This window comes from Typopeltis vanoorti, chromosome 14 (assembly GCF_054136105.1).
Source record: "Typopeltis vanoorti isolate ZY-2024b chromosome 14, IOZ_Tvanoo_1.0, whole genome shotgun sequence".
Taxonomy (NCBI): domain Eukaryota; kingdom Metazoa; phylum Arthropoda; class Arachnida; order Uropygi; family Thelyphonidae; genus Typopeltis; species Typopeltis vanoorti.
In genome coordinates, this window is record NC_143562.1 from 82,574,819 (window position 1) to 82,589,838 (window position 15,020).

Here is a 15,020-nt window from a genome sequence, read left to right on the forward strand (position 1 = left end):
TAACAATGTAAATTTTTCATGTAGCTCCTGCCCCTGCACCAGACTCATAAATCCACCTAGTCTTCACCTAAAATCAAGAAACTCTTTCTGATCTATGGACGAACCCTCTTCAGTTGCCTTACCATCAAGACCTGACATGTGGAGAGAACACTGGTCCAACAATCTTCCAACAAATGGTTTTCCTGGTTGAAGATCCCTGTGCTCTAGCCTGGTTTTTCCCTTCCTAGGAAGATTTGGTCATCTATCAACAGGAACAGAACTAACCAGGGCAGATGTGACTACTTACTGCATAAATGGAGACTGTCAGACCACCCTTATTGTGACTGTTCTCCTGTGGCCCAGATGATCACTCATTGTGAATGACTGCCCAAGGCACCAATTTCATGGTGGTGGCCTCCAGGACATCCATGAGGTGACAGATGAGGCCCTAGATTGGCTTTCTGGTCTGGACATTGACCTGTAGCTGGTATTCTTCCACTTACATTATACAGAATTTTAATTTTGAATGGTGTCTCTCTCTTTCTTTCTCCCCCCATCCCCAATCTTGGTATGCCATTATATACTTTTTTCAGATGCAACAGATCTTAAGATTTTCTATTATGTTTTTAACACATGGGTAACTTCATGGTAAAAATTTCATTTTATTTCTAATAATAAAACTAGATAAAAATACTGTTATAGGTTTCATTCTTGTCTCCAGCCAGAGGAACTTTTCTATAGATGTTTTTTCTTGGGAACTAAAGTTATTCACTGCTTGACAGATTGATTACCCTATTACCGGAATGGATTCTCCTTCTGATATGTGCAGAAGTGTCGAAGGGGCTCGCATCTGTGGACGTACAGTACATGCTTCTTTGTTTTTTTTTTCTTCCAGAAACTTGTCTTAATCATGCTTGTTCTTCACCATTTTACTTTCACTTTTTTTAATGTTTTCTCTGCTCCTTTATTTCTGATGTTCATTGCATTAGAATCTATCCCTCCTCACTTTAGTTGCTATACTGTAATTTTTTCTGAGCATTCATTATACAAGAGAATCATGATCTCTTTTGCTTCTGCATGTAAAGGTCCTCATCATTTGCTATAATTCATCGAGTTTTCATAATTTTAGCAATGTGACCCTTAAAGTTCAGGTCACTATCCACCACCACTCCTAGATATTTCATCACTTCCACCTTCAAAATTTCTACATCTCATCCTTGCCTACCAAATTTCAAGACCTTACTTTCCAACATTAAACTAGAACTCCACTCACTAGCCCACTCAGTCTATTCAAGTTTACCTGTAAGGTTACATCTGCTCTCCTCCTCATATTTCTTAAATTTGCTTTGCAAACAGCTGCATATCTCCAGTTAAGCTTGTCCCATTATCCTTAATATACAAGTTAAACAATAACGGTCCCAAAACCCTCTGCATTATAACACTAGCAACCTTCCTCTTTTGGGATAAACTCTGGGAACACCTTCAAATCCCTTTCCACATTTTTTGAATCTGCCAAGTAATTTGTGCTTCACTACTAACTCTGCTTGTCATTTGCCTTATTTCTAATTGCTTAATCCCCATACAGCACCATGCAGTCATCTTTTGGTGCTTGGCTACTTGCACCGCTTTGTGCTTTACCTTATTAACTTCTTCCTTTTCATTTATTCAAATGTTTAATTTCACTCCACATGCTTCATTTCGCTCTTCCTCATCTCTCACCTCAATTCTTCTGCTCAGTACTTATAACTAGCACTTTCATCTGAATTTTGGTCCCTTTTGGCTCTATTCTCATTTTTTGAATGCTCCAGTATCATCATACTTTTCACACTCCTTAACACTTCGTTCTTTTCGTTGTTACAGTCCATAAACCTTTCACATTTTTTTTTTCCAGCATATTGAAAACACTTGATGGCATATCATAGAAAAATGCAGTATAAAACTCAGTTGTTAAACTGAAAGTTTCTTACTGTTGTCTTATGCTGCTTATGGATGCCATTTTTAATAACCAACTGTAATCCAAAACAAACCAACAAAATATTAAACGATATTTTTTTTCTTGACCACAGAAGCTATGTGAATTGACTATTTGGGAAATGTTGATCAAGGATCTGAGAAAGTATTTTAATACCAACTAGTTTCACCAACTAAAGCTGTTGGCATCCAGGGCCGCCCCGTGCAGTAGCATATTTTGCTGCCCCTTATTTTTTGTATAGTTTATCAATTTTGCTGCCCCAAAAAAAACTTGTTGCCCTGTGCAAATGCAAGTCTTGCATCGTCGGTAGAGCCACCCCTGTTGGAGTCTTCAGCGTACAGGTCTGATGATAGGAACTAAAGTTAAAAAAACATGTTACAGACTAATGTTATGTCAGCTGTGCCATTGTTACTTCTTTTATTTTTCTTTTTTGCTATTACTTAGCATAGTTTTACTTTTTCTTTACAGGTTACTTCTTACACTTACCAGAAATTAGCCTCCGACAAATTTGTTTATCTTAAATCGACTGCACCAGCCGGTGACTAGTTCCTGATAATTAATCTTACTTTAACAAACTATCTCGACAATATTACTTAGCATTGGGAACACGTGGTATGCAGTCGCGGCTCCCTTCTTAACTTAACGTTGAGTGTCTCCTCCTCCCCCCCCTCCTCACTCAGGTTTAGTTTTTATAAGTGGTAGGTCAGTCTCAAATGCAGCTAAATTCATATACAGAAAAAATTCATGTAAATATAATACTAAAAAACGGGGAGTAGGTTCATGCACAAGTGCCCACTCAATAGCAATAGGCTCAATCAATTCTTCCTAATGTGCAAGCTTATATACAATTCTAATCGAGGAGCATTAATTAATCAGTGTGGTTTGCGCTAAGATTAACTGATACTCCTGTCCTTAAACAAGTTTAACAACACTTAATAAATCAATTTATACATGACACGTTCTCTCAATCCTATAGATTGCTTATCTTATGAGAGGTAAACTCCTTGCTATTTAACTCATGCAAATCACAGGCTCAATATACAGAGCAGAAACTTCATTTATAGCATTTCATATAGCACTTCATTTCTAAAACTGTTCCACTAAAAGTTCACACAAACAGAAATTTACAAGTTGCAGCAAGAAAGTCCAATCAAGACGTATAGTCCAAAACATATCTTCTAGTCGGGTCAAGCAGGACTATGCTTAAGGTTTTCCCCTTTCTCTTTGTTCACTCTGGTTTTACTGCACTTCTTATGCATGTAGGGTAAGAAATATTTGCCTTACCGGTTAATCTCCTTAGCGAAGTGGTCCCTTGGTTTTATGTCTGATCTTTCCTTGGATATGGCAAAAATTCCTTGTCGTTCCGCTATCTTTCTTTACTCAATCCTTTCGAAGTATTGAGTCCTTCGAAGTCGTCACATTGGCAGTAACTCACCAATGGCTCTGTCTGCTGGTTCCTCGTTGTTTAGTTGGGCGACCTGTACGCATCGGGACCCACTGCAACGTGGAGGGTTGCTGTACACCGGCGACAAGCTTCCTCAGCCTTCACGGCCTTCTCACTGGCACACAGGAAAAATGCAGGAAAAAAGAGCGTTGAAATGTGCGCCGCTCCTTATATCTTAGCGCTGAGCACCCTCTGTCTACGTCACTCACTCAGCCGTCTTTGATTCGTCAGATAAGGTCACGATCTTTTCTCGGCAGCCCTCTCGACGGAAGGGTTACTACAGGGGGTTACCGGATGACGTTTTGGATGTTCTTCTGTGTCACAGACTACTACGTAATGATCAGGCCTTCTGCTGATTGGTCAACATGAATTTTTCCCAGTATTGGGTATTATTCTAAAGCAATATTTGAATTATTTTACAAGAACATTAATAATTAAATTGATACACTTTATATTTACAAGTTAGTTGTTGCCTCTCTATGTAAACTCTTGAGAGTTCAAGCATGTCTTTACGTTAAGATTCTTAAGTGAGTATTTTCTCATGTTGTGGCTGAAACAAATGGCGGATACTTAGTGGGCCAGTAATTTCTGACACAACACTAGACATTAAGAGAATTCTAATTATAAATTACAAAACAACACTAAACGTGTGCAATACATGTGTGGCACACATGATTTCGCTTGTTGTTTAGGAACGTTTTATAGTTGCTACTAAAGTTCATTTCTTGTGTGTTTAGAGATCTAATTAGTCTTCCAGATCTCGGATAAAATTAAACGTTTGTTCCTATTAAGATTTTTTGCAGAATGGGTGACTGTTGCGACTTATTTAAAAAATACGAGCATGGTAGTCCTTCTCTATGTAAGGAGTACAGGTTTATTCCACTCAATGACATGGTTGGTTGTGGAGAAATGGGAAGATAAGCCCGATATATCTTGTCTGTTGTTTTTGACATATCCAATGTGTTCTCGCTGTCTTATCTCAAGGCTTCTTGAAGCTTGGCCAATGTAACTTAAGCCGCATGAGCATGGGATATTATAAGCTCCAGCATATTTAAAGAAAGGATGGAAGTCTTTTGGAGATCTCAAGAGTTGTCGAATTGTATCTTTAGGTTTAAAGGTCACTCTTATTCTATGTGGTTTGAGGAGTTTAGCAACCTTGTTAGAGGCTGTCTCCACATATGGAATGGCGATTGTGGTAATATAATGAATGTCTTCTTGTTGTCTTTGTGATGGATCAGAGAACAGAATCTTGTTAACAAGTCTCTGGGGGGAGGTAGCCATTCAAGATGAGGTTGTTGGATATCAGTATCATTTCGTCTTGGAGATCTTTTCGGTCTGTTGTAATCCACACAGCTCTCTTCTTTAGCATATCTACAGTGCTGAGTTTTTGAGAAATGTGGTGGGAGGAGCTGAAGTGTAAATAGCATCCTGTATTCATGGGTTTCTATAAACTGAGAGGTTGGAATGACCATTAGCTTGCTTCTTAATTAGGATATCCAGAAATGGTAGTTGTTTTTCTTTTTCAAGGTCCAGAGTGAATTTGATTGAATGGTGAAAGGAGTTGATCTTATTTAGGAATTCAAGTAAGTCATCTTTTTTTGTGGTTCCACACAATGAAGATGTCATCCACATATCTCCACCATATTGTGGGTTTGGGGTCTACTTGAGATAAAATTCTGCTTTCAAGATCTTCCATGAAAAGATTGGCACAAGAAGGTGAGAGTGGGGCTGCCCATTGCCAAGCCAGTCAATTGCTGGTAAATGGTTTTCTTCCATAAAAAAAATAGTTTGATGTTAGGCAATGACTGAACAGCGAAGCAATATCTTGTGGAAACAAAGTACCTAAAATGTTTGACTTCTACTACAGGGATCTTTGTAAATAAAGATTGGACATCTAAGCTGGCCAGATCACATACACCTTATCTACCTAAAGTGGATATCATTTGTAATATAGATAAGGCAATCTCGTTGTTACCTCAACACACAGCCAATGACCTTAGATTAAAAAGTAGTACCATCCTCTCTTCTTCAAGAACTCCCAACACAAACTTCACCCCTCTGGAAAAAAGAACTATGCTTAATTTAAAGAAAAAGAAAGATATCATTATATTCAAAGCGGATAAAGGAAACGGCACAGTGATCTTAAACACCAATGACTACGAAGATAAACTTAACTATTTACTATCAGACATGTCTGTTTACCATGTCCTAGTAACAGATCCAATGTTAAAAAATCACAATAATACCAACAACTTATTACACCGCACGGTTAACTGGCCAACAGAATTAATTAAAAAATTGAAGTCGATACTTCCTCTAACTCCTAGACTATATGGCGTTCACAAAGATGGAGTTCCATTACGCCCTATTGTGGACAGTATCAACTCTCCTACCTATCTGTTGTCTAAGCACCTCGCAAAACTCCTACAACAACATATCCATAATTCGGATACTTATATTAGAAACTCGCAACATTTTGTAGAGAAATTAGAAAACGTCTCCACCTCTGAAAACGATCTACTGGCCAGCTTAGATGTCCAATCTTTATTTACAAACATCCCTGTGGTAGAAATCATCAACATTTTAGGTACTTTGTTTCCACAAGTTATTGCTTCACTGTTCAGTCATTGCCTAACATCAAACTATTTTTGATGGAAGAAAACCATTAACCAGCAATTGATTGGCTTGGCAATAGGCAGCCCCCTCTCACCTTCTTGTGCCGATCTTTTCATGGAAGATCTTGAAAGTAGAATTTTATCTCAAGTAGACCCCAAGCCTACAATATGGTGGAGATATATGGATGACATCTTTATTGTGTGGAATCACAAAAAAGATGACTTATTTGAATTCCTAAATAAGATCACCTCCTTTCACCATTCAATCAAATTCACTCTGGACCTTGAAAAAGAAAAATATACCATTTCTGGATATCCTAATTAAGAAGCAAGCTAATGGTCATTTCAACCTCTCAGTTTATAGAAAACCCACAAATACAGGACATTATTTACACTTCAGCTCCCCCCACCACATTTCTCAAAAACTCAGCATTGTACATATGCTAAAGAAGAGAGCTGTCTGGATTACAAGAGACCAAAAAGATCTCCAAGATGAATTGACACTGATATCCAACAACCTCATCTTGAATGGCTACCCCCGGAGACTTTTTAACAAGATTCTGTTCTCTGATCCATCACAAAGACATTCGTTATATTACCACAATCGTCATTCCATATGTGGGAACAGCCTCTAACAAGGTTGCTAAACTCCTCAAATCACATAGAATAAGAGTGACCTTTAAACCTAAAGATACAATTCGACAACTCTTAAGATCTCCAAAAGACTTCCATCCTTTCTTTAAATATGCTGGAGTTTATAATATCCCATGCTCGTGTGGCTTAAGTTACATTGGCCAAACTTCAAGAAGCCTGAGATAAGACAGCGAGAACACATCGGATATGTCATAAACAACAGACAAGATATGTTGGGCTTATCTTCCCATTTCTCCACAACCAAACATGTCATTGAGTGGGATAAAACCTGTAATCCTTACATAGAAGAGGATTACCGTGCTCGTATTTTTAAAGAAGCCACAACAGTCGCCCGTTCTGTAGAAAATCTTAATAGGAACCAAGGTTTAACTTTATCCAAGATCTGGAAGACCCTAATTAGATCTCTAAACTCGCAAGAAATGAACTTTAATACCAACTATAAAACATTCCTAAACAACAATAAGTGAAATCATGTACATGCCACACGTTTAGTGTTTTGTAATTTATAATTAGAATTCTGTCAATGTCTTGTCTGTAACATGTTTTGTTAGCTTTAGTTCCTATCATCAGACCTGTACCCTGAAGATGCCAACAGCTTTAGTTGGTATTAAAATAGTTTTTTCTCAGATACTTGATCAACATTTCCCAAATAGTCGATTCACAAACCAACAAAATAAAGACAATAAGTGCACTTACAGAACAAATACCTAATGGTAGTACTATTATCAAAATCTAACTTAATCTACACCAAAAAATACGTATATAATAACAGTTATAGTCCCCATATACACTCCAAATAGTTTTTCATTTTGTGCTTTCTCCATTGTTAAGTTACCTTGACATCATTCACTGTGGTATTTGAATTTTATTATTATTATTTTTTTTTTATTACTGCGTTATTATTTGGAGAATGATAGCTTTAGTACAATATAGGGTTAACAGTTTGTTCATAATTAGTGCTATGAAACACTTGCATTAAATTGAATAAGTAGACTGCATAAATCTGAAAAAATGTGGAATAGCACACCTATTACAAAAATCTATCTAAAACCTGTTTTAAATAGTTTCAATTCTGGATATGCTGGGTATTTTATTTTAATTCTATCTACATCATGAGTGTTCAAAATTGTATATTTTATTGCCAGATGATAACAATCCTGCTTCTCATAACTCTTCTAAAATAATGCACATTCTTGTATGTAGATCACAAAGCATGTCAAAAGAATGGAATCTTGCTCTGGGTGCATTAAAGACAGGTCTTCATGCACAGCCTGACAGGTATGCCAAGAATAGATTTTGAGTTAGTGTTTCATTTTAATGAAATGAAGAAATAAGGTACTAATAAATGTTCAACACCAAAGATTTTGTCAAACAGATAAGGTCACACATTTCACTGGTTATATATATATCAATTTTTTTTTTAATAACGAAACCTGTGGTGCGATCATAATTAAAAGAAACTCCTATTAACCACAGTGAAAATTATTTAATTGTAAATATTTCATCCTAAGTATGTTAGGACATCAGTACAGTAGTTTAAAACAATAATAGGAATAACATACAGTTAGAGCGCATGGTTACAATAGAATCTCATTAAACGTGCATAACATGTTACAGAAGTTAAAAATAAATAAAAATAAATTAATTATTTAACACAATTTTGTATGACAATTTCCCATACTTTAACAATAGTAGGAACGTCGTTGCGGTTTAAGTTTGGTCTGTGTAGTAGGGCCTCAGAACTTTCTTTGTATAAACGTTCATGTTTATATAAAGATCTATGTAAAAGTTTAGACTTTTCCCAATGGATGCTATGGTTTGAATTTTCAATTCCATGTTGAGAGAGAGGCCAGATTTCTGTGGTTTAAAAAGATGAATGTGGTCTTAATGTTCCGAGATGCGTTTCTGAACAGACCTACCTGTCTGTCCAAAGTGAGACAATTTGCATGAGCATGGAATCTCATAAATGCCAGGCAACATCAAAGGTGAGAGTTTGTCCTTAGAAGAAGGTAACAAGTTGTAAATTTGGTTGATAGGTTTGTAAGTAGTGGCAAAATTGTATTTCTTCATAATCTTAGAAAGACGTTCGAAGATGCCTTTGACATAAGGTATGGGAATCCTATGGACTTCTTCCTGTCTGGCTTGATGTGTGGAGAAGTGACTGATTTTTTGAGTTGTTTTCTGATTATATCCATTTAGGATGGCTGTATTTTTTGATTACTTCTAATTCCTGGTTTAAAGATTCTTCAGAGGAGCAGAATTTGTGAGCTCTGGAAACGAGTGATTTAATAATGCCAGATTTCTGAGATGGATGATGAGTGGAAGAATTGCGAATGTAGGCTTCCGAAAGACAGACATGGCGACGGATGTGTAAATCCAAAAAGGAGATACCCTGTGGAGATTCTTTTTCTAACGTAAAGTTGATGCGATGATTAAGAAGGTTAATTTTATCTAGAAACAGTTGTAATTCAGGTTCCATCACCACGTCTGTCTTTCACAAGCCTACATTCTCAGGTCGCTACATTCACAATTCTTCTGCTCATCATCAATCTCAGAAATCTGGCATTATTAAATCACTAGTTTCCAGAGCACACAAATTCTGCTCCTCTGAAGAATCTTTAAACCAGGAATTAGAAGTAATCAAAAATACAGCCATCCTAAATGGATATAATCAGAAAACAACTCAAAAAATCATCAGTCACTTCTCCACACATCAAACCAGACAGGAAGTCCATAGGATTCCCATAAAATTATGAAGAAATACAATTTTGCCACTACTTACAAACCTATCAACCAAATTTACAACTTTTTACCTTCTCCTAAGGACAAACTCTCACCTTTGATGTTGGCTGGCGTTTATGAGATTCCATGCTCATGCAAATTGTCTTACTTTGTACAGACAGGTAGGTCTGTTCAGAAACGCATCTCGGAACATCAAGACCACATTCGTCTTTTTAAACCGCAGAAATCTGGCCTCTCTCAACATGGAATTGAAAATACAAACCATAGGATCCATTGGGAAAAGTCTAAACTTTTACATAGATCTTTATATAAACATGAACGTTTATACAAAGAAAGTTCTGAAGCCCTACTACACAGACCAAACTTAAACCGCAACAACGTTCTTACTATTCCTAAAGTATGGGAAATTGTCATACAAAATTGTGTTAAATAATTTAATTTATTTTATTATTATTTTTTTATATATACAGTAAAACCCCGTTTTTACGTTCCCGCAAAAGTTTTCCTGCCATTTATGTCATTTTCCGTTGGTCCCGTCTTAAGGCCTATTCTTATAAATAATAAATAATATAAACAATAAATATATAATATACAATAAATAAATATATATATATAAAAAACATATAAGTAATATAAACAATTATGTTAAAAGCTTAAAAAATACAAAAATAGAAACAGTAGTATCTTGGTTTTGTTAAAATAAAGGAGTAACAGTAAAATAAGAATAATAATTAATTGAATAATATATTCTCACCGACTGCGACAACTACTTTAACCATATACAGTAAAACCCCGTTTTTACGTTCCCGTAATTTACGTTTTCCTGCCATTTACGTCATTTTCTGTTGGTCCCGTCTTAAGGCCTATTCTCACGATGTATTGTTTTCCCGCCATTAACAACTTGATGTGGACGTTATTTCCCGTGATTTGCGTTTTTTTTCCTCGGGTAGCAATACTGATTTTCGAATAGATTTCTGCGGAAATATGCGCATTTCTGTTCCCAGATGGCATTGCTTTCGGCTGTAGTTTCGTTTCCGCCATATGAGCAATACCATGATTTTTCAATTGCAGTACGAATTGATATTGCAGAATTTCTGCTACGTAATTTAGCTCGTGCGAGTTGCTTTCAAGTTGCGGTGGTGGATCATCCATGTTAGTAACATGGAGAAAAAAGACAAAATATATTTCGATAGAAGAAAATATGGCAATTTTGCGACATGTGGATTGGCATGCCGGAACACGTGTGCATTTAGCAAAAGATCTTGGACTCTGTATCCACTTTGAACACGATAGTAAAAAACAGGTCAAGCATTGAACTCAATGCAAAGCAATGTGGCGCTATGTAAAAAAAAACGGAAAGCAAAAACGATCAACAATTAAAGATTTTTTTAAATAGATAAATATAAGTAATTGTAAATTCATTTATTTTCAGTTATTAAATTTCGTAATCGAGTATGTAGACTCACATACTAGCAGTAAGTCATCTTTTTTTTTTTTTTTTTTTTTTTTTTTTTTTTTTTTTTTTTACATTTCCTGCTATTTACACTTTTTTCCATCGGTCCCCTGAAAAGTGTAAAAAAGGGGTTTTACTGTGTGTGTGTGTATTTTTTTTACTTCTGTAACACGTTATGCACGTTTTAATGAGATTCTATTGTAATCATGCGCCCTAACTGTATGTTATTCCTATTATTGTTTTCAACTACTGTACTGATGATGTCCTAAGATACTTAGGATGAAAATTTACAATTAAATAATTTTCACTGTGGTTAATATGTGTGTTTCTTTTAATTATATATATTAATATTTATGACATTTATACTTTTTCATATTTATTGTTTAACTTGCATGTTGACTTTTTATTTATTATGCTCAAGTTTTTTTTTCAGTGAAACTGATTCATTTGATCCATTAAATGTTATTTTTGGGTTTTTTGAATTATTAGCAAGTTAAAAACATTACAAATTGTTTCATTTTTTTTTTTTTGTTTGAATGCAGTGTATAGTACAAATTAATTTTTTTTTGTTTGCATGGAGAATTAGTTTAAATCTCAAAGACTTCCCCGTTACACTGTAGGCTATGCATTTTTTTAGCTTAAGTCTCAGTTATGTAGTATCTATATGACATATCTTTACTTGCATATTGTTCCAGAAGATACAGATATGGCTTCTGAGAGTTACAGATACTAAAACATGCTAGTACATAATAAAGAAAATTTGTAACTCATCCATATGCTTCAAAATCTTGACTGAATTTTTTAAAAACATTATTTTCACCATTTCTACTTCCAGTATAACTATAAAGGATAATAAAATTAAACACTACATAATATATATTCAGAATTATCAGGGCTCAACAAGTACACTTGCCCTTGGCAAGTGCATTTTGCCAGCTGATGAGTAATTGCAGACAAGACAAAATAAATATTTTTTGTGTAATAAAAAATAGCTTTGTAAAACTCATTTTTTTTTCTTTAATAAAACATAGAAGAATGTTAGTTATATAAAAAGCCATTCTGGTAACAAATTAATGTAACAAATTATATTTTATAAAAATCAGCATTGTTGTTTTTGCATTTCTTCCTATTATTTATCGACGACTCCTCAGAATGATTCTCATACAAAGGAAATGTTCTCTAAACAAGGATACAACAGCACTAATCACTTTATGAAATTTCTTTAGACTTATTTGGACATATATTTTAAATGGAGAGGTCTTGTGCCAGTACATTTTTATCATGGCTAGTGGGATTTTGCATAATTTGCTGAGCCTTGATAATTGTACATACAAGTATATTTGCATAATTATTTTCTTGAGAAGTATATGCATTTGAAGAAGATAGTTGGTAGCAGTTCATAGTGTTGTCTGTTTGGGCAGACTTGCATATTACACTCAAAGTTAGGGTTGGATATCCATAAGTCATTATTTTAAATTGTGCATTCTTTTTCACTTAAGACATTTACTTTTTTCTTTGCAGCTGTTTACTCTATGCAAATCACAAATCTACTTAACCGTGGAATACTGTTCTCACATATTGGAGTAGTTACCCAAAATCTCTTAAATTCTTGATGCTGTTTTAGAAGAGGGTGGTTTGGTTGATGTCATGATCCATCTCACTCACTTCAGTTGCTGTCTCATAGACCATCAGCTTCCACATTATCTCTTATACAGATATTTCCATTGGTGCTGTTCAACAGAACTGGCATCGATCAGTCCCCCCATACTCTCAGTGTTCATTCCATCTATCTTGGTTTGCTGTTTGCTGGAACTGCCTTCTCCCTCAAGTATTCCCTGAGGACAACAACCTCCAGCTCTTCAAAAAGAATGTCAACAGGTCACTTTGCTTTTGATTCCAGCCCCTACACAGCATTTATTTGCTTGTAGGCCTTGTGGGCGTTTGGTTTTAAGAGTGACTGTATAAAATATGCTAGCATAATAAGTGGAAATTTTTATGATGGATGTCCTGTGCATGTATAAAATGACCTAAATACATTTGAATAAAAGGGTAGATCTGAATTAAAAATGGGAGGTATGTAAACTAATCTGATTTGGAATATATTTTTCAGAATCTTTACTGCAAGATTTTTGCTTGTTAGTAGAAGCATAACAAAAACATTTTATATAAGATAATTAATGTATGTTACCTTTTTTATGTAAAATACAAAATATGGTTATATATTTTTTTCAGGCACTATTTTTGTGTATCTGGATTTTAAATCTTAATTTCAACCTGCAGCTGCATAAAAACAGATTTGAATTGTTTATAGGGTTACTGAAGTGACAATTAACTACCACAGAGAATCTTGACTGTTCCAAAAATTGTTTAAGGCTCAGATTTAACTAATTCAGGTTGAATATTATTGATTTAGTACAAAGGGTATTGATTTAGTAGTCATGCATTATAACCAGGGGTTGACAAATTATGAAAACTCTACTTACCATGCAAAAAAATTATCTGCTAAGATCACCTGGTATTTTATGAGGGTGGTTTGGTTGATGTGATGTTCCGCAAATGGATTAATAGCTTTTAATTTTTCAGGAATTGAAAATACATACTTGAATCTTAATTATAAAAACCTCAATTCTTATAATTAATATTCAGTTCTATAATAATCTAAATATAAATCCAAAAGTTTCAAATATTCTATTTGAAATGTGAAGACAGAAAAAACTTACTTTCTCTGATAATTAATTTCAATGGTCACTATTTTCTCATGCCAGTTAATTTTTAGTTGTTTTTGCAGTTATCTTTTGACAAAGCAGAGGTTAGTGTTGATATCCATGATTTTCACTTTAGGTCAGGGGGTGGACAACCTTTTTAAGTGTGTGCGCCAAATCTTTGATGCAAACTTTTCTCGTGTGCCAACCAAAATTTTGGGGAACATATTATTATTTGGTGTCTTTTACGTATTGGGAAAACCTTTTCAAATAACCAAAAATCACACTAGAATGGTAAAATCAAAGAATATTGTAAGAGTGATTACTGCAAGTCATGTAGCCTGTGTAGCTCAGTGGATGTGGCATTTGCACACTACGGCACTTGACCGCACGAAGGAAGACTTCTTGGTTTCGAATCTAGTCGGCGACTAGAAGAAATTTTTTTAAGCCTTTTTTCGACAGGTTCCTGAGTTAGTCGATCTCTAGCACTGCAAGCGGGTTTTTTCTCCCGGAAACTCGGGTTTTTCATCCCGTAAACTTAAGAAAATCGACCTAGAACCCACGTTATTTCAGACATTAAATAAGAGCGTTAGGGTTAGGGACCATGAGATCGCGGCACTTGTTGAGCCATATCTATTCATTGCATGTCACTTAATTAGTGATAGTCTTGGGCTAGCTATCTGTGATTGGGTACCAGTGGAGATTGAACTGCCCACCCAGTCTCCAAAAGTTATATAGGTCTAAACAGCCTCGCCTACTCCCTATATATGGGAATAAAAAGGCATTAGCTGATTTTTTTTTTTTAATGTAAGATTGAATGAATGTAAAAATTAGTGATGGAATTTTTACTTTAAAGTTCTTCAGCCCTGTTGATAGCATGGATATTTTTTTTATTTGCCTTTAATACTAGCTGCCATATACAGCCACACAATTTAAAGATGCAATTTTTAACATCAGCAAAAGAGTAAACAATATATATATATATATATATATATATAAAGATCAAACAATTTTTTTTTCAAGTTTTTCCAATATATTACAGTGCATAATCTTATAATAATTTTACTTGACTAAAGCACAATAAAAGAAAACAAAATTAAAGATATTAAACGAGTGATGCATAAAAATTACAGCTAAAATAAAATGTTATTTTACCTACATAATATATTAAACAGAAGTTAATATTTAGCATTTTTACTAGAAAACATCAGATCAAAACTAGAGAAAGCAAAATAGTGGACGTTTTATTTATTTAGCATCAATGAGACTTCTGGTGCTGCATCACTGATGACAATAATCTATATCATGTTTATATTTTTTAACTTTTAGAGATATGCATGCTCTACTAGTTTCATCTGTAAGGCTACTCTTATTACGAGACTTAACAAAGTTCATCACTGAGAACAGTGATTCACAATGATAAATTTTATCAAAGTATAAATTAATTTTCTTTGTTCTT

At 34.7% G+C, this 15,020-nt stretch overlaps 2 protein-coding genes across 4 annotated transcripts in view; one reads left to right on the forward strand and one right to left on the reverse strand.

Annotated features, from left to right (window-relative positions):
• Positions 1-15,020, forward strand: part of LOC150099711 (uncharacterized) — a 346,327-nt gene that overhangs the window by 281,212 nt on the left and 50,095 nt on the right. For 2 of the 3 annotated variants that reach the window (XM_090403848.1, XM_090403849.1), the window contains one exon: positions 7,868-7,942. In XM_090403848.1, the coding sequence (XP_090259974.1) occupies positions 7,878-7,942 (65 nt within the window). In that variant the 5' untranslated portion in view covers positions 7,868-7,877. Of the gene's footprint in view, positions 1-7,809; positions 7,943-15,020 lie in introns of all 3 variants that reach the window. The other variant, XM_090403847.1, reaches the window with a different exon arrangement.
• The window catches only part of LOC150099712 (uncharacterized), a 140,510-nt gene continuing 138,265 nt past the window's right edge, over positions 12,776-15,020 (reverse strand). Inside the window, exon 6 of the mRNA XM_090403853.1 lies at positions 12,776-12,886. Coding sequence (XP_090259979.1) covers positions 12,831-12,886 — 56 coding nt within the window. The 3' untranslated portion in view covers positions 12,776-12,830. The remainder of the gene's footprint in view (positions 12,887-15,020) is intronic.